The sequence below is a fragment of the Ranitomeya variabilis genome, chromosome 4 (assembly GCF_051348905.1).
Source record: "Ranitomeya variabilis isolate aRanVar5 chromosome 4, aRanVar5.hap1, whole genome shotgun sequence".
NCBI lineage: Eukaryota > Metazoa > Chordata > Amphibia > Anura > Dendrobatidae > Ranitomeya > Ranitomeya variabilis.
Window position 1 is genome coordinate 671,678,706 of NC_135235.1, and position 24,982 is coordinate 671,703,687.

The window sequence follows — 24,982 nt, forward strand, 5'->3', positions numbered from 1 at the left end:
TTTTGCGGGACAAGATGACATTTTCAGCGGTACCATGGTTATTTATATCTGTCTTTTTGATCGTGTGTTATTCCATTTTTTGTTCGGCGGTATGATGATAAAGCATTGTTTTTTGCCTCGTTTTTTTTTTTTTTTTTACGGTGTTCACTGAACCGGTTAACTAGTGGGACAGTTTTATAGGTCGGGTCGTTACGGACTCAGTGATACTAAATATGTGTACTTTTATTGATTTTTTTTATTTACATAAAGAAACGTATTTATTGGAACAATTTTTTTTTTTCTTTATTTAGGAATTAAAAAAAAATTTTTTTTACACAGTGTAATTTTTTTTTTTTTTTACTATGTTAATTTGTCCTAGGATGGGACATCACTATGTAGTGTCAGTTCGCTGATCTGACACTTTGCATAGCACTGTGTCAGATCAGCGATCCGACATGCAGTGCTGGAGGCTTGCCGTTGCCTGCTCTCAGCAGGCGCTCCCAAGCCACCTCCCTGCAGGACCCGGAAGGACCCCTGTGGCCATCTTGGATCTGGGCCTGAAGGGAGGAGGAGGTAAGAGACCCTCGGAACAACGCGATAACATCGCGTTGTTCTGAGGGTCTCAGGGAAGTGTGCACGGAGCTCCCTCCCTGCGTGATGCTTCCCCATGCCACTGGAATGCTGCGATCATGTTTGTTCGCAGTGTTCCGGGGGTTAATGTGCCGGGAGCGGTCCGTGACAACTCCTGGCACATAGTGCCGGATGTCAGCTGTGATAATTAGGCTGATCGCCTATGACATACTACTATCCCTTCCAAGAGTATTAAGTCCCAGGTCACATGGACGGGATAGTACGTCCAATGGCAGAAAGGAGTTAATACAATTATTGGATTTCATCTTGACTGGTGGAGCTTTGGATGGCAGCTGCCTCTCAGTTCATTCCATAGCCAATTCCCGTGTATTTTTATTTTTATACTGGATCCTATATGATTTTACATCGGTTCTTCTTCTTCACATTCAGATTCCTACAATATCGGATCCTCTCAGTGGGCATCTGCTATAAAAAATAATTTTCCTGACTGACTCGTCAAGGATGGATAGGGACAGGGACAAGATGGCGGAGAGGATATTAAACCTCACCCTAGAGATCCTCCTCCATCTTACTGGAGAGGTGAGAAACAAAAGTGATGTAATTTGACATCTATGGGAATAATAGATGGATAGAACTGGAGAGGTGAAATGTCTGTAGTGAGTTTTATGAATGTTTCTCTCCATAACCAGGATTACACAGTAGTGAAGAAGACCTCTAGTGATCGCTGTCAGGACCCTGTGTCTAAGGGATGGGGAAGACCCCTGAGCCCAATCACAGGGCCTCCACCTCACCCCCTGATACATGAGGACATCAATGACCAAAAGATCCTAGAACTCACCTACAAGATGATTGAGCTGCTGACTGGAGAGGTGACACTGCTTGGAATTCTGGGACATTATACAGTAATGTTATGAAGGGATCGGGAGAATGACTTATCATTGTATGTATTAGATTCCTATAAAGTGTCAGGATGTCGCTGTCTATTTCTCCATGGAGGAGTGGGAGTATTTAGAAGGACACAAAGATCAGTACAAGGAAATCATGATGGAGGTTCCCCAGCCCCTCACATCCACAGGTAATAGACAGGACTAAATACACACGGCCTATAATTATCTGTATGTAAAGAATTAATTCAGTCCTTGTATGTGTTTCCTCCAGATCTATCCAGTAAGAGGACAACACCAGAGAGATGTCCCCGTCCTCTTCTTCCCCAGGACTGTAAACAAGAAGATCCCAATGTTCCTCAGGATCATCAGGTAGATGGAGAGAAGGTGTCATGAGACCTCTCCAACGATGTCTAGACGGCTGTGAAGATCTTGCGCTCAGCCTTGTTTTGTCCAGCAGTATTATATGTTTTACACTTGTGTAATGAGAACAGTTGAGAACAGTGGAGATGGCAGGATTAGACCTGATCATAGATGTGACTCCTCTTTCTGTCTGTGACTTTTGCAATATGTTTTTCAGGATGAAGATCTGGACAGTTTTAATACAACTGAGACTTTTGAGAGGGATGATGATTGGTACAAAGTGGAAATTCCTTCAGATGACAGCGCAGGTGAGTTGTAGCGTCCACCTTCTACTCATTCACTACTTGGTAGAATTAAGTGTTTTATTTGAGACTCCGCCCAGGCTTCACCTCAGCCCCGCCTCCACCCCTCGAACTGTCCACATTCCCACTGCCCTCTCTTGGAAAAACTCCACTTCTTCCAGCCAAGGCTCATCTCTGCAGGAAATAGCACTTATATAGAGCACAGCTTGCAGAGCACATTACTTAATTTTTTCCCAACTTCTACACTACACCAGATGATGAAAAAACAGTGACATAATGTCACTCTGCACAGGAACAGGACCCCCCCACACACACACACCCATTTAAAACAGTATCCTCAAAAAAATAAAATAAATACATCACTGCAGTAATAATATCCCTTAATTATCCCCTATGGTAATAATATCCCCCATCCTGGCCCCGTGTGTCTCATTGCTGGCTCCAGCCATATATTCTCCCATCCGGCCCTTATGAGTATCCATTCTGCTCCCATGTGATGTCCCATCCTTCCCCCATATGATCTCCCAATACTGCTCCATCTGTCTCCATCCTGCCCCATCTGTCCCATGACCCTGCCCCACCGTGCCCAGAAATCAAAACAGAAGCTGGTTATGCTGGCTGGTAGGAGGTGGTTGCAGAGGTCCCATCTGGCAACCAAGGACTTCTGATATGGCTGCTGGACGAGGTTCCTTCAATTCAGAGGCGTAGCTAGGGTTTTGGTTCAGGGGGAGCGAAGCTTCTGAGTGGGCCCCTAACCAGGTAACCTTCATTACAATTCGGTGAGGCGCCCTAATAGTGGAGGATAACCTCAGCAGATAACCGCGCTATTACTGAAGATAATCTCTATATCACAACCAACATGGATATTACCGCCATATGGTCACTGGTAAATACCAGTCCTACAGAACATATAAGAGATCACAGCACAGTTACAGATAATGTTTTACCGCTGATGTTCTCTGATGGAATTGTTCATTTTTCCCGTTGTTTCCATCTGGCCCATACCGACATCACAACTTCTTCCAGCCAGGACTCGTCTTCAAAGAATACAACAAAGACACGTTTCACTTCTCATATTCCAGCCCCATCACCATCTATTCCCAACCTGCACAAACTCCTCATCTGCTGATACTCCAATACCGAACCGCTGCTGCCGTATGTGTCCCTATTACTGCACCTGATACCCCAATACTGAGCCGCTGCTGCCATATGTGTCCCTATTACTGCACCTGATACCCCAATACTGAGCCGCTGCTCCCGTATGTGTCCCTATTACTGCACCTGGTATCCCAGTACTGAGCCGCTGCTGCCGTATGTGTCCCTATTACTGCACCTGAAACCCGAATACTGAGCCGCTACTGCCGTATGTGTCCCTATTACTGCACCTGAAACCCCAATACTGAGCTGCTGGTGCCGTATGTGTCCCTATTACTGCACCTGATACCCCAATACTGAGCTGCTGATGCTGTTATGGACCTGGTGGTTAGGAGCACCCGGAATGACCTGATGAGTAAACTAGTAATCGGAACAAGCTCTGGGAAAGTGGGAACTCTGCTGACCGCAAACCCTACTCCTATCACACAAACTAGAAATAGCCGTGGAGCGTACCTAACTCTCCCTAGACGCCTCTTCACAGCCTAAGAGCTAACTACCCCTAAAGATAGAAATAGAAGCCTAACCTTGCCTCAGAGAAATTCCCCAAAGGTAAAGGCAGCCCCCCACATATATTGACTGTGAGTTAAGAGGAAAGTCACAAACACAGGAATGAAACAGGTTTTAGCAAAGGAGGCCAGACTTCACTAAAATAGTCAGAGGATAGCAAAGGGAACTTATGCGGTCAGCACAAAAGACTACAAAAACCACGCAGAGTAAGCAAAAAGACTCCCCACACCGACTCACGGTGTGGAGGTGCCACTCTGCACCCCAGAGCTTCCAGCTAGCAAGGGAATATCATGATAGCAAGCTGGACTGGAAATTAGCAGTACTAAGAAATATATTCAGGAAGCAGTAACAACAAATGAACTAGCAAAGACTTAGCTTCTGCTGGAGTAGACAGGTCCTCAGAGAAGTCCAAGAGAGATCTGAACCAATACTGAAACATTGACAGCTGGCATCAAGTAACGATCTGAGTGGAGTTAAATAGAGAAGCCAGCAAGCAATAAACGAGAGCAGCTGACAAAGCCAACCTCAGTGACCAGCAGTTCCGCTCAAAGCCACCAGAGGGAGCCCAAGAGCAGAACTAACCAAAGTACCATTCATGACCACAGGAGGGAGTCCGAGAACGGAATTCACAACATGATGCCGTATATGTCCCTATTACTGCCCCTAATACCCCAATACTGAGCTGCTGCTGCCGTATGTGTCCCTATTACTGCCCCTGATACCCCAATACTGAGCCGCTGGTGCCGTATATGTCCCTATTACTGCCCCTGATACCCCAGTACTAAGCTGCTGCTGCCGTATGTGTCCCTATTACTGCACCTGCTGTGTGGTTCTCTGTGCCCTCTAAATTCTAAAGCAACCTTCTATAATATAGTAATGCCGGGTGCAAGTGCCCTAGAAAACAGTGGCTCCAACATTGTATGATGGCCCCTTCACTGTAATCTCCACACTGTATGATCGCCCACTAGATGGCCTCCATATAATGCACCAGATCATCCTAAATATAGTATAATGAATTCCCCATTGGTCTCCATATAGTATAATGCACTACCCATAAGCCTCCATAGGGTCATTCCATGTCAAGTGAACCAATGATTTTTACCACTATATTTTTAATTCTTTTGAGATTTTGTTATTTGGTAATAGTGTGTCAGAGAATGCAAAATATGAAGAAGAAAAAATTCTAGATATTTTTTTTTTTATTTTTTATTGATTTTCAAAGTTCGGAAAAAGTGCGAATTTCGGTGTTGCCTGCCTTTACATTTCTCCCCATAACTCAGGCTAGAAAAGAGGTAGAGAAACCAAATTAACACCATTCTACTCAGAACTGTACAGGCTTTCACCAGATATGTCACAAGAGTATCTTTGATAATATTTTACCTATGCGAACGCAAGCGCAAAACTTTAAAACGCATTTCCGAAAAAAACGTTTAATTTAAAAATTTCAAAAACTGCACATGTGCCTGCTATGCTCCTAACCACATCTGTACCAAAATACAAGCTGGGATCATGATGGGATCATATTTTAAAAAATAAAACTATTACAGTGCCAGTTCAAAAATCTTGATTTCAGATCTGTTCAGCCTGTGGTGTAGAAGTGTGGGGTCTATATTTACCAAATAATCCATGATTGTTAGATATTCCTGTATTATTTTATTATGTTAGAGCTTAGAAGCAGGAGAGGACAGAGGAGAATCTTTGTTAGGGCTGAGGATGAGCAGGGGTAGACGGTGACTGCAGAGCAGATGACCGGCCGGCAGCTCAGGTCTCCAGAGGCCGTATTCACACCAAATCTTATCACCGATGCAACTCCTCAAATGTAGGGAGAAAAATATTCTTAACATCCAGTTCATGTATTGTACAAACCAGGACTACGAAGAGGAGGAGGAGAGTTTGTTATATTGGTTACAGGAAGCAGAACCCATCACAGGGACTCAGCAATACCGGACTGTCATCACATGTAGTGGAAATAAAGACAGTGACGTCCATGACGTGGTAGAAGGCGGCACAAGATCGGCAATGGATGACACAACTGGTGATGTGACCTGTGAATATGATCGGCGCTGGCGGCTACTGGACTCTCCAAAGATTGTGAAAATGAAGAAGTGACTTTTCTGCACCTTCTGGTCCAGCACCGTCCTTTGTGTATCCAAGAAAACCAGACATGGTAAAAGTGAACAAAAATAAGATATAACTCAGGTGGAGCCGGACACATGACAGGCCGCACATACTGACACAAAAGGAAACGGCCATTGCTAGTAAGCGCTTATGGACAAGATGACATTTCATCCTCTAGAAGGGACACATTGATGATAGAAGGCCAGTGTAACAACCTACTATTGTTTGATTAGTTCATATTTTATAGTACGAGGATTTAACTGCTGGACTATTCTTCTTAAACACTTCAGAAATGACGTTTAGTGATATAGTAGAAAAAAAATTGTTCCATGTATAAATAGGTGGTAGAAATATTGGTTCTTTTAATCTGGTTTTTAACATATAATTAGGATCAGACTGAATTTAGAAAACCACACTTGAGGATGTGATCACCTTTTATCTTTTGGCTTGTTCAATGAATTCAGGTTGAAAATACTGAGTAAGTTGTTATGATGATTAAGATGTATTTAGGCTACTTTCACATTAGGGTTGTGCACTGCACGTCACAATGCGACGTTGCGGCGCACCGACGCATAATGAAGCGCCGCACAACGGGGGCAGCGGATGCTGTTTTTCAACGCATCCGCTGCCCCATTGTGAGGTGCGGGGAGGCGGGGGCGGAGTTCCGGTTGCGCATGCGCGGTCGGAAATGCTGCAGACGACACCAAAAAACGTTACATGCAACGTTTTTTGGTGGCGACGGACCAACGCAACCGTCGCATGACGGTTGCGACGTGTGGCAATGCGTCGCACTGCGTCGCTAATAAAAGTCTATGGAGAAAAAACGTATCCTGCAAGCAATTTTGCAGGATGCGTTTTTTCTGCAAAACGACGCATAGCGACGTGCAGTGCACGACGCTAGTGTGAAAGAGGCCTTATTCTGGCACTTCGGTATTTGTTTTTTGTGTTTCTTTATTGTTACATATAAATGTTGAATGCAATAAGTTGTAATTTGAAAAGAAAAAAGGAAGAAACTCACACAGACATAAATCAGATGATTCAAGGCTTAAAAAAAAAATACAAATTTGATAGATCCCAAGTTGAATCCCTGTACAAATATAAACAAGGACACAAGTAACACACATGCATGTTTTCACAATTTTAAAACATACGTTTTTTTTCAGAATTGCGCATCAAAATTTTTAATTTGATTTCTCCAAAGCAAAATATAAAGAAACATAGTCTTGTGACATATCAAATGAAAGCCGGTACCGTTCTGAGAAAAATGATGCCTCTCCCACCTTTATATCTTAATTCTAACCCGAGATACGATAAAAAATGTAAAGCCATACCAGGCCAAAATCCGCTCTTTTTCAAAACTTTAAAAATCTGTAAAAAATTGACTGATGAAGAAAAAAATTCTAAACTTTTAATTTGTAATTATCTAAAGTTGTACTTCATAAAAACAAAAAATAAAAAAAATCTAAAGACGTAAGGTAAAAAAAATATTCATATTTGGATCACTTGATATGGAATGACCCCAAATGCATTCCCCATAGGACTCCATAGTTTAATGCACTCCCCATAGGACTCCATATAGTATAATGCACTTCCCATAGGCCTACTCTATTGCACAAGACAGCACCCCATAGACAGATCCTGTAGTATAAGGCAGCACCCATAGACAGACTGTATAGCACAAGACAGCACCCCCATAGGCAGACCCTGTAGTATAAGACAGCACCCCATAGGCAGATCCTATAGTATAAGGCAGCACCCCATAGCCAGATCCTGTAGTATAAGGCAGCCCCCCTATAGGCAGATCCTGAAGTATAAGGCAGCCCCCTATAGGCAAATCCTGAAGTATAAGGCAGCCCCCCTATAGGCAGATCCTGAAGTATAAGGCAGCCCCCCTATAGGCAGATCCTGAAGTATAAGGCAGTCTCGCTATAGGCAGATCCTGAAGTATAAGGCAGCACCCCTATAGGCAGATCCTGAAGTATAAGGCAGCCCCCCTATAGTAACATAGTTATTAAAGTTGAAGGAAGACTTTAAGTCCATCTAGTTCAACCGCTAGCCTAACATGTTGATCCAGAAGAAGGCAAAAAAATCCATGTGGCAAAGAGTAAGCTCCACATTGGGGGCAAAAATTTCTTCCCGACTCCACATACGGCAATCAGACCAGTTCCCTGGATCAACACCCTATCAAGGAATCTAGTATATATAACCTGTAACATTATACTTTTCAAGAAAGGCATCCAGTCCCCTCTTAAATTTAAGTAATGAATCACTCATTACATCATCATACGGCAGAGAGTTCCATAGTCTCACTGCTCTTACAGTAAAGAATCCGCATCTGTTGTTATGCTTAAACCTTCTTTCCTCCAGACGTAGAGGATGCCCCCTTGTCCCTGTCTCAGGTCTATGATAAAAAAGATCATCAGAAAGGTCTTTGTACTGTCCCCTCATATATTTATACAAACTAAATAGCCCCAAGTGTAATAACCTATCTTTGTATTGCAGACCCCCCAGTCCCCTAATAACCTTGGTCACTCTTCTCTGCACCCGCTCTAGTTCAGCTATGTCTTTCTTATACACCGGAGACCAGAACTGTACACAGTATTCTAAGTGTGGTTGCACAAGGGACTTGTATAGAGGTAAAATTATGTTCTCCTCATGAGCATCTATGCCTCTTTTAATGCATCCCATTATTTTATTTGCCTTTGTAGCAGCTGCCTGACACTGGCCACTAAATATGAGTTTGTCATCCACCCATACTCCCAGGTCTTTTTCATTGATGGTTTTGCTCAGAGTTTTAGAGTTAAGCACATAGTTATACATCTTATTACATCTACCCAAGTGCATGACCTTACATTTATCCCCATTAAAGCTCATTTGCCATTTATCAGCCCAAGCTTCTAGTTTACATAAATCATCCTGTAATATAAAATTGTCCTCCTCTGTATTCATTACCCTGCAGAGTTTAGTGTCGTCTGCAAATATTGAAATTCTACTCTGTATGCCCCCTACAAGGTCATTAATAAATATGTTAAAAAGAAGAGGGCCCAATACTGACCCCTGTTGTACCCCACTGCTAACCGCGTCCCAGTCCGAGTATGCTCCATTAACCCCTTCATGACCTTGCCGTTTTTTGCAATTCTGACCAGTGTCCCTTTATGAGGTAATAACTCAGGAACGCTTCAACGGATCCTAGCGATTCTGAGATTGTTTTTTCGTGACATATTGGGCTTCATGTTAGTGGTAAATTTAGGTCGATAATTTCTGAGTTTATTTGTGAAAAAAACGGAAATTTGGCAAAAATTTTGAAAATTTCGCAATTTTCACATTTTGAATATTTATTCTGTTAAACCAGAGAGTTATGTGACACAAAATAGTTAATAAATAACATTTCCCACATGTCTACTTTACATCAGCACAATTTTGGAAACAAATTTTTTTTTTGCTAGGAAGTTATAAGGGTTAAAATTTGACCAGTGATTTCTCATTTTTACAACAAAATTTACAAAACCATTTTTTTTAGGGATCACCTCACATTTGAAGTCAGTTTGAGGGTTCTATATGGCTGAAAATACCCAAAAGTGACACCATTCTAAAAACTGCACCCCTCAAGGTGCTCAAAACCACATTCAAGAAGTTTATTAACCCTTCAGGTGTTTCACAGCAGCAGAAGCAACATGGAAGTAAAAAATGAACATTTAACTTTTTAGTCACAAAAATGATATTTTAGCAAAATTTTTTTTATTTTCCCAAGGGTAAAAGGAGAAACTGGACCACGGACGTTGTTGTCCAATTTGTCCTGAGTACGCTGATACCTCATATGTGGGGGTAAACCACTGTTTGGGCGCACGGCAGGGCTCGGAAGGGAAGGAGCGCCATTTGACTTTTTCAATGAAAAATTGGCTCCAATCTTTAGCGGACACCATGTCGCGTTTGGAGAGCCCCCGTGTGCCTAAACATTGGAGCTCCCCCACAAGTGACCCCATTTTGGAAACTAGACCCCCCAAGGAACTTATCTAGAAGCATAGTGAGCACTTTAAACCCCCAGGTGCTTCACAAATTGATCCGTAAAAATGAAAAAGTACTTTTTTTTCACGAAAAAATTATTTTAGCCTCAATTTTTTCATTTCACATGGGCAACAGGATAAAATGGATCCTAAATTTTGTTGGGCAATTTCTCCTGAGTACACCAATACCTCACATGTGGGGGTAAACCACTGTTTGGGCACATGGTAAGGCTCGGAAGGGAAGGAGCGCCATTTGACTTTTTGAATGAAAAATTATCTCCATCGTTAGCGGACACCATGTCGCGTTTGGAAAGCCCCTGTGTGCCTAAACATTGGAGCTCCTCCACAAGTGACCCCATTTTGGAAAGTAGACCCCCCAAGGAACTCATCTAGAGGCATAGTGAGCACTTTAAACCCCCAGGTGCTTCACAAATTGATCCGCAAAAATGAAAAAGTACTTTTTTTTCACACAAAATTTCTTTTAGCCTCAATTCTTTCATTTTCACATGGGCAACAGGATAAAATGGATCCTAAAATTTGTTGGGCAATTTCTCCTGAGTATGCCGATACCTCATATGTGGGGGTAAACCACTGTTTGGGTGCACGGCAAGGCTCGGAAGGGGAGGCGTGCCATTTGACTTTTTGAATGGAAAATTAGCTCCAATCGTTAGCGGACACCATGTCGCGTTTGGAGAGCCCCTGTGTGCCTAAACATTGGAGCTCCCGCACAAGTGGCCCCATTTTGGAAACTAGACCTCCCAAGGAACTAATCTAGATGTGTGGTGAGCACTTTGAACCCCCAAGTGCTTCACAGAAGTTTATAACGCAGAGCCATGAAAATAAAAAATAATTTTTCTTTTCTCAAAAATGATTTTTTAGCCCACAATTTTTTATTTTCCCAAGGGTAATAGGAGAAATTGGACCCCAAAAGTTGTTTTCCAGTTTCTCCTGAGTACGATGATACCCCATATGTGGGGGTAAACCACTGTTTTGGCACACGTCGGGGTTCGGAAGGGAAGTAGTGACGTTTTGAAATGCAGACTTTGATGGAATGCTCTGCGGGCGTCAGGTTGCGTTTGCAGAGCCCCTGATGTGCCTAAACAGTAGGAACTCCCCACAATTGACTCCATTTTGGAAACTAGACCCCCAAGGGAACTTATCTAGATGTGTAGTGAGCACTTTGAACCCCCAAGTGCTTCACAGAAGTTTATAACGCAGAGTCGTGAAAATAAAAAATGTGTTTCCTTTCCTCAAAAATATTTTTTTAGCCCAGAATTTTTTTATTTTTGCAAGAGTAACAGGAGAAATTGGACCCCAAAAGTTGTTGTCCAGTTTCTCCTGAGTACGCTGATACCCCATATGTGGGGGTAAACCACTGTTTTGGCACACGTCGGGGTTCGGAAGGGAAGTAGTGACGTTTTGAAATGCAGACTTTGATGGAATGCTCTGCGGGCATCAGGTTGCGTTTGCAGAGCCCCTGATGTGCCTAAACAGTAGGAACTCCCCACAAGTGACTCCATTTTGGAAACTAGACCCCCAAGGGAACTTATCTAGATGTGTGGTGAGCACTTTGAACCCCCAAGTGCTTCACAGAAGTTTATAACGCAGAGCCGTGAAAATAATAAATGTGTTTCCTTTCCTCAAAAATATTTTTTTAGCCCAGAATTTTTTATTTTTGCAAGAGTAACAGGAGAAATTGGACCCCAAAAGTTGTTGTCCAGTTTCTCCTGAGTACGCTGATACCCCATATGTGGGGGTAAACCACTGTTTGGGTACATGCCGGGGCTCGGAAGGGAAGTAGTGACGTTTTGGAATGCAGACTTTGATGGAATGGTCTGCGGGCATCATGTTACGTTTGCAGAGCCCCTGATATGCCTAAACAGTAGAAACCCCCCACAAGTGACCCCATTTTGGAAACTAGACCCCCCAAGGAACTTATCTAGATGTGTGGTGAGCACGTTCAACCCCCAAGTGCTTCACAGAAGTTTACAACGCAGAGCCGTGAAAATAAAAAATCATTTTTCTTTCCTCAAAAAAGATGTTTTAGCAAGCAATTTTTTATTTTCACAAGGGTAACAGGAGAATTTGGACCCCAATATTTGTTGCCCAGTTTGTTGTGAGTACGCTGATACCCCATATGTGGGGGTAAACCACTGTTTGGGCACACGTCAGGGCTCGGAAGGGAAGTAGTGACATTTGAAATGCAGACTTTGATGGAATGGTCTGCGGGCGTCACATTGCATTTGCAGAGCCCCTGATGTGCCTAAACAGTAGAAACACCCCACAAGTGACCCCATTTTGGAAACTAGACCCCCGAAGGAACTTATCTAGATGTGTGGTGAGCACTTTCAACCCCCAAGTGCTTCACAGAAGTTTATAACGCAGAGCCGTGAAAATAAAAAATAATTGTTCTTTCCTCAAAAATTATGTTTTAGCAAGTAATTTTTTATTTTTGCAAGGGTAACAGGAGAAATTGGACCCCAACAGTTGTTGCCCAGTTTGTCCTGAGTACGCTGGTACCCCAAATGTGGGGGTAAACCACTGTTTGGGCGTACGTCGGGGCTTGGAAGGGCGGGAGCACCATTTGACTTTTTGAACGCAAGATTGGCTGGAATCAATGGTGGCGCCATGTTGCGTTTGGAGACCCCTGATGTGCCTAAAACAGTGGAAACCCCTCAATTCTAACTTCAACACTTACCCCAACACACCCCTAATCCTAATCCCAACTGTAGCCATAACCCTAATCACAACCCTAACCCCAACACACCCCTAACCACAACCCTAACCGCAACACAACCGTAACCCTAATTCCAACCCTAATCCTAACCCTAATCCCAACCGTAACCCTAATCCCAACCCTAACCACAACTGTAACCCCAACACACCCCTAACCCTATCCGTAACCCTAACCACAAGCCTATTCTTAACCCTATTTCCAACCCTAGCCCTAATTCCAACCCTAACCCTAAGGGTATGTGCCCACGTTGCGGATTCGTGTGAGATTTTTCCGCACGATTTTTGAAAAATCTGCAGGTAAAAGGCACTGCGTTTTGCCTGCGGATTTACAGCAGATTTCCAGTGTTTTTTGTGCGGATTTCACCTGCGGATTCCTATTGAGGAACAGGTGTAAACCGCTGCGGAATCCGCACAAAGAATTGACATGCTGCGGAAAATACAATGCAGCGTTTCTGCACGGAATTTTCCGCACCATGGGCACAGCAGATTTGGTTTTCCTTAGGTGTACATGGTACTGTAAACCTGATGGAAAACTGCTTCGAATTCGCAGCGGCCAATCCGCTGCGGATCCGCGGCCAATCCGCTGCCAATCCGCTGCGGATCCGCGGCCAATCCGCTGCCAATCCGCTGCAGATCCGCGGCCAATCCGCTGCGGATCCGCTGCCGATCCGCGGCCAATCCGCGGCGGATCCGCTGCCGATCCGCGGCCAATCCGCGGCAGATCCGCGGCCGATCCGCTGCCGATCCGCTGCGGATCCGCGGCCGATCCGCTGCGGATCCGCGGCCAATCCGCTGCCAATCCGCTGCAGATCCGCGGCCAATGCGCTGCGGATCCACTGCGGATCCGCGGCCGATCCGCTGCGGATCCGCGGCCGATCCGCTGCGGATCCGCGGCCGATCCGCTGCGGATCCGCGGCCGATCCGCTGCGGATCCGCTGCGATCCGCGGCCGATCCGCTGCGGATCCGCGGCCGATCCGCGGCCGATCCGCTGCGGATCCGCGGCCGATCCGCTCTGTGTGCACATGCCATAACCCTACCCCTAACCCTAACCCTACCCGTAACCCTAACCCTACCCCTAACCCTACCCCTAGTTCTAACCCTAACCCTAGTGGTAAAAGAAAAAAAAATATTTTCTTTATTTTATTATTGTCCCTACCTATGGGGGTGATAAAGGGGGGGGTTTATTTATTATTTTTTTATTTTGATCGCTGTGGTAGAACCTACCACAGCGATCAAAATGTACCTGTAACGAATCTGCCAGCCTGCAGATTCGGCGGGCGTACTGAGCATGCGCCCGCCATTTTCCAAGATGGCGGTGCCCAGCGAGGAGACGGCCGGACACCGGGAGGATCGGTAAGTATGAGGGGGTGGTGGGGGGGTGGATCGGAGCACAGGGGGGGGGATCGGAGGACGGGGGGAGCGGACAGGAGCACGGGGGAGCGGACAGGAGCACGGGGGAGCGAACAGGGGGACGGAGGGGGGTACCTGACAGAACGGACGACTGGGGAGGAGATCGGGGGCGGTGGGGGGGGCCAGTGCATGATTTCCAGCCATGGCAGATGCTATTGCAGCATCGGCCATGGCTGGATTGCAATATTTCACCATTTTCATAGGTGAAATATTGCAAATTGCTCTGATTGGCTGTTGCACTTTCAACAGCCAATCAGAGCGATCGTAGCCACGTGGGGGCAAAGCCACCCCCCCTAGGCTGAAGTACAACTCCCCCTCTCCCTGCAGATCGGGTAAAATAGGAATTAACCCTTTCACCCGATCTGCAGGGATGCGATCATTCCATGACGCCGCATAGGCGTCATGGGTCGGGAAGGGGTTAATAACCACCCTTTGTTTCCTATCACTGAGCCAGCTCTTAACCCACTTACACATATTTTCCCCTATCCCCATTATTCTCATTTTATGTATCAACCTTTTGTGCGGCACCGTATCAAAAGCTTTTGAAAAGTCCATATACACCACGTCCACTGGGTTCCCTTGGTCCAGTCCACTGAACTTACCTCTTCATAGAAGCTGATCAGATTAGTCTGACAGGAACAGTCCCTAGTAAACCCATGTTGCTATTGGGTCATGAGGTTATTCCTCTTCAGATACTCCAGTATAGCATCCCTTAGAATGCCCTCCAGGATTTTACCCACAGAAGAGGTTAAGCTTACTGGCCTATAATTACCGAGTTCAGCTCTTGTCCCCTTTTTGAATATTGGCACCACATTTGCTATACGCCAGTCCTGTGGTACAGACCCTGTTATTATGGAGTCTTTAAAGATTAAAAATAATGGTCTATCAATGACTGTACTTAATACCTGCAGTACCCGGAGATTTGTCAATTTTAGTGATTTTTAGACGCCGCCGTACTTCCTGCTGGGTTAAGCAGGTGACACTTAATGGGGAATTTTTGTTATCACTGATCATATTGTCGGCCATGGGATTTTCTTGTGTAAATACTGATGAAAAAAAGTCATTTAGCATATTGGGTTTTCCTCTTCCTCATCCACCATTTCACCCAGACTATTTTTAAGGGGGCCAACACTTTCATTTTTTAGTTTCTTACTATTTATGTAGTTAAAGAATATTTTGGGATTATCTTTACTCTGTCTGGCAATGAGTCTCTCTGTCTCAATCTTTGCTGCCTTGATTTGCTTTTTACAGAATTTATTTAATTTTCTGTATTTATTTAATGCCTCATCACTACCTACTTCCTTTAATTCTCTAAATGCTTTCATTTAGTCACTTATTGCAACCCTTATAGCTCTATTTAGCCATATTGGTTTCCTCCTATTTCTAGTATGTTTATTCCCATACGGTATATATTGTGTACAGGTCCTATCCAGGATGCTAATAAACATCTCCCATTTTCTTTGTGTATTTTTATGTCTCAGGATATCGTCCCAGTTAATTGCACCAAGATCCTCTCTCATCCGTTGGAAATTTGCCCTCCTGAAGTTTAGTGTCCTTGTCACCCCTCTACTACACATCTTATTAAAGGATACATGAAAACTTATTATTTTGTGATCACTATTCCCCAAGTGACCCCCAACCCTTATATTTGCTATGCGGTCTGGCCTGTTGGTTAATATTAGGTCTAGCAGTGCCCCCCTTCTTGTTGGGTCCTGAACCAGTTGTGAAAGGTAATTGTCTCTCATAGTTGTCAAAAACCGATTACCTTTGCTGGAACTGCAGGTTTCTGTTCCCCAATCTATTTCAGGGTAGTTGAAGTCCCCTATAATACTGACTTCTCCTTGAGTCGCAGCTTCATCTATTTGCTTTACAAGGATATTCTCCATTGCTTCCATTATTTTGGGAGACTTCTAACTATCCTCTATCAGTAGTTTATTATGTTTTCCCCCTCCCCTTATCTCCACCCACACGGACTCTACATTTTCATTAGCTTCACCTATATTATCACGCTGGATGGGTTTTAAGGACGATTTTACATACAGACACACCCCTCCCCCTCGCTTATCTGTATGGTTATTTCTGAACAGACTACAACCCTGCAAGTTAACAGCCCAGTCATGGCTCTCATCCAGCCATGTCTCAGATATCCCCACCATGTCATAATTATGCTCCAACAACATTAATTCTAATTCCTCCATTTTGTTGGTGAGGCTTCTGGCATTAGTGTACATGCACTTTATGTATCTCTCTGTACCTCTTTTCTTTCTTAAATTATGAATTGTTCTAACCCCACCCCCATGCCACCGCCACCCCCAAATTCCTTATTTGTGCCCAGGTCTCTATCTGCACTATCTTCCCCTCCTATAAAATGAATACCCTTCCCTCCCAATTTCTAGTTTAAACACTCCTCCAACCTTCTAGCCATTTGCTCCCCCAGCACAGCTGCACCTTCCCCATTGAGGTGCAGCCCGTCCCTAGCGTAGAACCTGTAGCCCTCTGAGAAGTTGGCCCAGTTCTGCAGGAACCCAAACCCCTCCTTCCTACACCAATTCTTGAGCCACTTATTAACCTCCCTTATCTCCCGTTGCCTCTCTGGCGTGGCACGTGGTACAGGCAGTATTTCGGAAAATACCACGTTGGAGGTCCTTGCTTTCAGCTTGCAGCCTAATTCCCTGAAATCATCTTTAAGGACCTTCCACCTACCTCTAACTTTGTCATTTGTGCCAATGTGCACCATGACCGATGGGTCCTCACCAGCTCCTCCCAGTAATCTGTCAACCCGATCAGCGATGTGTCGGACTCGAGCGCCAGGTAGGCAGCACACCGTTCGACGATCCCTGTCTTTGTGACAGATTGCCCTATCTGTTCCCCTAATAATTGAGTCCCCCACTACCAGCACCTGTCTGGCCTGCCCTGCTCTCCTGTTTCCCTCCTTACTGGAGCAGTCACTCCTCCGGCTTTCAGAGGACATGCCTGGCTGCAGCAGTGCTACCCCTGTACTGGCACCCCCCTCATCTTCCAACTTGGCAAACTTATTGGGGTTTGCCAGATCAGGACTAGCCTCCCTGGCACTCTTTCCTCCACCTCGCCTTCTGTCACCCAGCTTGCTGCCTCACTGTCCTGCAGCTCCATCCTACCATCCCCCCATTCATCTATCCCATTGAGCATCTGCTCAGTCAGCAGAAGACTCCTCTCCATATTGTGTATGGATCTCAGTGTTGCCAGCTTCACATTTAGATTCAGAATCTGGGCTTCCAAATGCTCAACGTGCTCACATCTCACACAGCAGTATGCACCCTCGACCGGCTGATCAAGGATTGCAGACATGTGGCAAGATGTGCACTGGATGGCATTAACAATAGTGGAGTACATTTCCTAATGGGGACTGCACCACACAGAAATGTTAAATAAAAAATAAATACAAAGTATTAATAAAACACAGACAGCAATTCAACAATTCCACCCTTGGAAACTCCCTGAATCCAAAGTCACTGAATCACAAGTCACACACTTACCGCCGTTCACACTTACACTCAGGTCACACTCAGCTCACTCACACTCACACTCGCTAAGCTGAAGATTTAAAGATTTTTTTATTCTTTTTCCCCTCAGCAGCAATCCACCTTGCTGTTCAATGCACTTCCAAAAAGGACTTGAGCCCCAACCAGCTGTCCCTTATAAACCCTTGATTATGCGCCCCCACCCTAAATTAACCCCTTGTGAATATAGCTATTCCCAATTCAGCAACTCACACCAATTCACACAGGTATTTGTTAAAGGTTTTCCAAATATCTCTTCACTGAATCTCAAGTCACACACTTCCGCCGTTCACACTTACGCTCAGGTCACACTCAGCTTGTTCACACTCGCTAAGCTGAAGATTTAAAGAGATTTTTTTTCCCTCTTTCCCCTCAGCAGCAATCCACCTTCCTGTTCACTTCCAAAAAAGGCAAATCCTGAAGTATAAGGCAGCCCCCCTATAGGCAGATCCTGAAATATAAGGCAGCACCCTTATAGGCAGATCCTGAAGTTTAAGGTAGCCCCCCTTTAGGCAGATCCTGAAGTATAAGGCAGCCCCCCTATAGGCAGATCCTGAAATATAAGGCAGCACCCTTATAGGCAGATCCTGAAGTATAAGGTAGCCCCCCTTTAGGCAGATCCTGAAGTATAAGGCAGCCCCCCTATAGGCAGATCCTGAAGTTTTAGGCAGCTCCCCTATAGGCAGATCCTGAAATATAAGGCAGCCCCCCTATAGGCAGATCCCGTACTATAAGGCAGCACCCTTATAGGCAGATCCTGAAGTATAAGGCATCCCCCCTTTAGGTAGATCCTGAAGTATAAGGCAGCCCCCCTATAGGCAGATACTGAAGTATAAGGCAGCACCCTTATAGGCAGATCCTGAAGTATAAGGCAGCCCCCCTTTAGGCAGATCCTGAAGTATAAGGCAGCCCCCCTATAGGCAGATCCTGAAGTATAAGGCAGCCCCCCTATAGGCAGATCCTGAAGTATAAGGCAGCCCCCATAAAAAAAACAATAAATAAATACTCACCTCTCTTCCTCCTTGATCCAGCGGTGCTCCGACCTCCCGCTCATCTTCTTACTGCGGGTGCCGCGTGGTGACGTCATCGCGCCCACTGTCAGCATCGGTGACACGCCAGATGCTGACAGAGGGGGATGATGAGAGAAGGAGCGCAGCGTGGCGCTCCTTCCCTCATCAGTGCGGTGATGGGCAGGGGGCCCACTAATGGCAGGGAGATTGATTCTGTGCGCGCCGATACAGTTACAGTAGCGTAGCTCCGGGTGGGCCCCCTCTGAGCTCCGGGCCCGGAGCGATGGCCCCCTCTGCCCCCCCGGTAGCTACGCTACTGCTTCAAATAAATCTGCTTTTCTCTGATATTAACATTTAGAGGAGATATTTTCCAGTTTGATTTGCTTCTGAATCGGTTTAAAAAAATATTTAGGAGAAGAAAGATTAGGGATACAGACCTGAGCCTTAGATAATCTTATTTTTTTTTATTGATTTGACCATTATCTAAAGATGAGCAAATTTTTCAAAACTCGATTTGGGTTTGATTTGTTCAATTCCACCTCAAAATTTGTTTTGCTTCAAATCGGTTTTACCAGAATTGCAAGATATCAAAAGACTCCCTATGTACTGAAAAGAGTATGACACTCTGTGGTCTCATATGACTGTATCCAGACCCTTACAGCTGATTCATTTGTGTTTTTTAATATTTTTACATTTGTAATGTAATTTCCATCTCACTTCAGAGCACTCTCTGTCGAGACTGGGGCAGCGGGGGAATGAGGATAGGTGGATATATTTTTTTAATTCTTTTAATATGGGGATCATTACCCTTTAACCCCTTAGTGACAGAGCCAATTTGGTACTTAATGACCAAGCCAATTTTTACAATTCCACTGTCACTTTATGAGGTTATAGCTCTGGAACGTTTCAACGTATCCCGGTGATTCTGAGATTATTTTTTCATAACATATTGTACTTCATGTTAGTGGTAAAATTTATTTGATATAACTTGCGTTTATTTATGGAAATTTGGCAAAAAACGTTAACATTTTTTTAATTTTTGTACTGTTAAATCAGAGAGATATGTCACACAAAATAGTTCATAAACAACATTTCCCACATGTCTACTTGGGTCAATATAACAGAAAATACTCAAAAGTGACACCATTCTAAAAACTGTACCCCTCAAGGTGCGCAAAACCACATTCAAGAAGTTTATTAACTTTTTTATTTTCACAAGGGTATCAGGAGAAAATGGACTACAAATTTTGTGCAATTTCTCCTGAGTACCCCAATACCACGTATGTGGGGGAAAGCCTCTGTTTAGGCACATGGCAGGGCTCGGAAGGGAGGGAGCACCGTTTGATTTTTATTAGCTCAAAATTAGCTGGAATCAATGGTGGGCGCCATGTTGCATTTGGAGACACCCTGATGTACTTATACAATGGAACCCCCCAATTCTAACTCCAACTCTAACACAACCATAACCCTAACACACCCCTAATCCCAACCCTAACCACAACCCTAATCCCAACCCTAACTGTAATCCCAAACCATAACCCTAACCACAACCCCAACACCACAGCCCAAACCCCAACACAACCCTAACCCCAACACAACCCTAGGCCCAACCCTAGCTCCAACCCTAGCCCAACCCTAACCCTAGCTCTAGCTCCAACCTTAACCCTAGCTCTAACCGCAACCCTAATGGAAAATTGAAATAAATACTTATTTTTATTTTATTATTCTTACATAACTAAGGGGGTGATACAGGGGGGTTTGATTTACTATTTTTTTTATTTTGATCACTGTGATAGGGTCTATCACGTGATCAAAATTAACCAATAGGAAAAATCTCCTATTGCTGCCGGGTGCATGCCGGCTGATTTCGGCCAGCGCACTGCGCATGCACCCGCCATTTTCTTCCTGGAAGAAGACTCCGTGGGCCGGTGGACAGACACCAGAGGGATTGGGGACATCAGAGGTACTGGGGGGGCTCCGGGGACCCCATTTCCCTCCTCTGATGTGCTAGATCATATCAGAGGAGAGAGAAATAAATGGGAAACTGGACTTTTTTTTGTGGTCGCCGTTGTTCAGTTCAATCCCGACCCCAGATCACGAAAAATGGAGACGCTATCGGTATTGGAAAATTGCACAATTTTTTTTGTTGATGTTGCAAATTTTGGAATTTTTTTTCACCACTTAGATAAAAGTGAACCTAGACATGTTTGGTGTCTATGAACTCGTAATGACCTGGAGAATCATAATGGCAGGGTCAGTTTTCGTTTCTAGTGAACCTAGCAAAAAAGCCAAACAAAAAACAAGTGTGGGATTGCACTTTTTTTTTGCAATTACATCGCACTTGGAATTTTTTTCCCATTTTCTGTTACACAACATGGTAAAACCAATGCTATTGTTCAAAAGTACAACTCGTCCCGCAAAAAAATAAGCCCTCACATGGCCATATTGACGGAAAAATAAAAAAGTTATGGCTCTGGAAAGAAGGGGAGCAAAAAACGAAAAAGAATAAAGCTCCGAGGGGGATTAAGGGGTTAAAATATGCCCCATATAATGCTGCATAAATGTTAATGATGGCCCCGTAAGATTCTCCATACAAAAATATGCCCCATATAATGCTGCGTAAAGGCTAATGATGGCCCCATAAGATGCTTCATATTAAAATATGCCCATATAATGCTGCTGCAATTAAAAAAAATGACATACTCACCTCTCTTCGCTGGCCGCTGCTCCTCAGCGTCGCCGGCTCTCTGCAGTGACTGTTCAGGCAGAGGGCGCACACTAACCACATCATTGCGCCATCTGACCTGAACATCACAGCCAGAGGACCCGGAAGACGGAGCGTTGCGCTGCGGTGGAACTGGGACAGGTGAATATCGCATGGCTCACCCTCCCCAGTCCTATTCACCCTCCTGACACTGCATATCAGTCCCTGCATCTCGGGCTCCAGCATCTCTCTTCCTGTCTTCCTTCCTGTGCTGAGCGGTCAGTGATACGGGATATGGGAGTGGAGACGCGTGCACATTCATTACTTTAATGAGCGGTACCATGTGACAGGAAGGAATACAGGAAGAGAGATGCCGGCGCCCAAGATGCAGGGACTGATATGCAGCGATGACCCCAGGAGGGTGAGTTTAATGTCTTCTGCTCCCCCCCGCCGGCAATGACTCGTGTATAAGCAGAGAGGGGCATTTTCAGCACAAAAAAAGTGCAGAAAATCTTGGCTTATACACAAGTATATATGGTACATCAATTTACCTATCCATATAACATCTATCTGTATCTAAGATTGTTTTATTAGTTACTAAAATAGCTTGAAATGACAGAGAATTCCTGTATGTAAAAGCTGTTGTTAATAATGCATTACATACAGATTGCATACAAATGTCATACGGATGGTAGGAGAGAAAAATCGCGTTGTACTTAAATAACAATTACGTGATTCTCGTCTGACTTTTCAAGGCCAACATCGGACAGATTTCATAAATGCAAATGAGTGTGAGCCCTTAGTCTGAGGCGCAGGCTAAGGAACACACAGGTCACAAGCAAGTTGCCCAGATGCCTGATTAGATGTGCGTCCATTCTCTACCATTATTATACATTTTTAATGATTTTTGTTGCTGCTTTTTGCCACTCGCGTTTTTAATCTGAACAATAAACTTATTGTTTTATCTAATACCATGAGTGCTGGCTTCTATATAGATGTACCCAAAAAATTTGTTATGTAACTCAAGCTAGTTGATTAACCAAAGAACCAGAGGCTGAACCAAAGGTTCTTTCTATGTCTTCCAGTGCACTCATATTTTTTCCAAAGTAAAAAAAACCCCAGTACACGCAAATTCACACACACCAGATGTCCAACTTAGCTTATGTCATTTTAAACCTCTGTTTTCAACACTTTCCCAAAATGTCGTTGGAGCTTAGTATTGGTGTGGGGTGTAAGGAGCATGAAGGGCCTGAGCAATCTACTATAATTTGTTAGAAAGTGCCGTAAATTATAATGGAAATCTCCACCAGCCAACGAACTACAGAGGTCTTAATAAATCTCCTCCATCATTACCAATGCCTATATTGTGTATAACGAAGTATAAAAGACTAGTGCTACTTTTTGTATCCACTCCTTGCTTTTGCTAATAATAACAACTAGTGTTGAGCGATACCTTTCGATATGCAAAGGTATCGGATTGGATCGGCCGATACCCAAAAAGTATCGGATATCGCCGATACCGATACCCGATACCAATGCATATCAATGGGACACAAAATATCGGAATGGTTCCCAGGGTCTGAAGGAGAGGAAACTCTCCTTCAGGCCCTGGGATCCATATTCATGTATAAAATAAAGAATAAAAATAAAAAATATTGATATACTCACCCCTCGGACGGCCCCTGGCTCTCACCGGTCCAAGCGTCTGCCTCCGTTCCTAAGAATGCCGAGTAAAGGACCTTCGATGACGTCGTGGCTTGTGATTGGTCGTGTGACCGCTCATGTGACCGCTCACGCGACCAATCACAAGCCACAACGTCATCGCAGGTCCTAAACTCACTGCATTCTTAGGAACGGAGGCTGCCGGTTACACCGCTAAGGTCCAGGCTCCGCCCGAGGGGTGAGTATATCCATATTTTTTATTTTTATTCTTTATTTTTTACATGAATATGGATCCCAGGGCCTGAAGGAGAGTCTCCTCTCCTCCAGACCCTGCGAACCATACACTGGGAACTTCCAATTCCGATTTCCGATATCACAAAAATATCGGAACTCGGTATCGGAATTCCGATACCGCAAATATCGGCCGATACCCGATACTTGCGGTATCGGAATGCTCAACACTGTATAATTTTGTGTTGTTATTAAACTACTTGTTCTACTTCAGCCCTAAACTTTCTCCAAAGCCATCATTTATACTGATGCATCACTGTGCCTTTTTCTGTGCTAGAGTGCAGGTAGTTACATAGTTACATAGGTTGAAAAAAGACCTAGGTACATGGAGTTCAATCTTTCTCTACTAATTGTACATTTTGTCACTAATTTAACTATAACCCACAATGATATATGTATCAATGAAATCATCCAGTCCTCTTAAAAAAGCTATTATAGTGTCTGCGATTATTACCTCTTGTGGTTGGCATTCCCAATTCTGACTGCTCTAACTGTAAAGAACCCTTTCTTATTTAGCTGCCAGAATTGCCTTTCTTTTACCGGCAATGAATGACCCCCTGCTTCTTAGTATGGCCTTTGTAATGGAATGTTTGAATATAATCTGTTGGCCTAACATCATAATCTATCAGTCACTGGATTGAGATCTCCTGTTGCCGCTGTTGTCTTGGTCAATTATTAATGGAATTTTATTATAATGTTACTGGAAAATAAATATGCATATATACATTTTTATCTCGGCAGATGACTGTGCCGGGAGCTCAGATGGACTTCGGATAATTTCAGATTTTAAAAACGATGATAATGGTTTTAAAACCGAAGATACATATGAAGAAAATGTCATTATCCCATATATAATTCCAGACCTTGACAGCAAAGATCTACCAACTGATACTTTTCAACATGTCTTATCTTCTGAATCATTACAGACTGTGAATCAAAGTGAAAATAACTCAAGTGACGTTGAACATCGAATAGCTAATACATGGGAAAAGCCATTTTCATGTTTAGAATGTAGGAAAAGTTTCAAGCACAAATCAACTCTTGTTGCACATCAGAGAATTCACCGAGGGGAGAAGCCATTTTCATGCTTTCAATGTGGGAAATGTTTTACATGGAAATCAAATCTTGTTGTACATAAGAGAACTCACACAGGGGAGAAGCCATTTTCATGTTCAGAATGTGGAAAATGTTTTGCTGGTAAAGGAGATCTTGTTACACATAAGAGAATTCACACAGGTGAGAAACCATTTTCATGTCCAGAATGTGGAAAAGGTTTTACTTGCAAAGGAGATCTTGTTAAACACACGAGAACTCACACAGGGGAGAAACCATTTTCATGTTCAGAATGTGGGAAATGTTTTAACGACAAACCATCTCTTTCTGTACATCTTAGGCTACTTTCACACTAGCGTTAACTGCAATACGTCGCAAATGCGTCGTTTTTGCGAAACGCCGCATCCAGCAAAAGTTTTTGCTGGATACGTTGTTTCGTCATAGAGTAACATTAGCGACGCATTTGCGACGCATTTGCGACGCATTTCCAAACGGTGAATGCGTTTGGCGGCGTTTGGGCGTATGGTAGCGGTCCGTCGGGAAAACAAAACGCTACATGTAACGTTTTTTGCTCCCGACGGTCCGCTTTTTCCGACTGCGCATGCGCAGTCGGAACTCCGCCCCCACCTCCCCGCACATCCCCGCACCTCACAATGGGGCAGCGGATGCGTGG

General features: G+C 44.1%; 1 protein-coding gene across 1 annotated transcript in view; it reads left to right on the forward strand.

Moving 5' to 3' along the window:
• Positions 1–24,982, forward strand: part of LOC143768200 (uncharacterized) — a 144,374-nt gene that overhangs the window by 72,543 nt on the left and 46,849 nt on the right. The window contains exons 15-19 of the mRNA XM_077256891.1: positions 1,260–1,439; positions 1,522–1,645; positions 1,729–1,826; positions 2,035–2,125; positions 23,998–24,649. Of these exons, the coding sequence (XP_077113006.1) occupies positions 1,260–1,439; positions 1,522–1,645; positions 1,729–1,826; positions 2,035–2,125; positions 23,998–24,649 (1,145 nt within the window). The remainder of the gene's footprint in view (positions 1–1,259; positions 1,440–1,521; positions 1,646–1,728; positions 1,827–2,034; positions 2,126–23,997; positions 24,650–24,982) is intronic.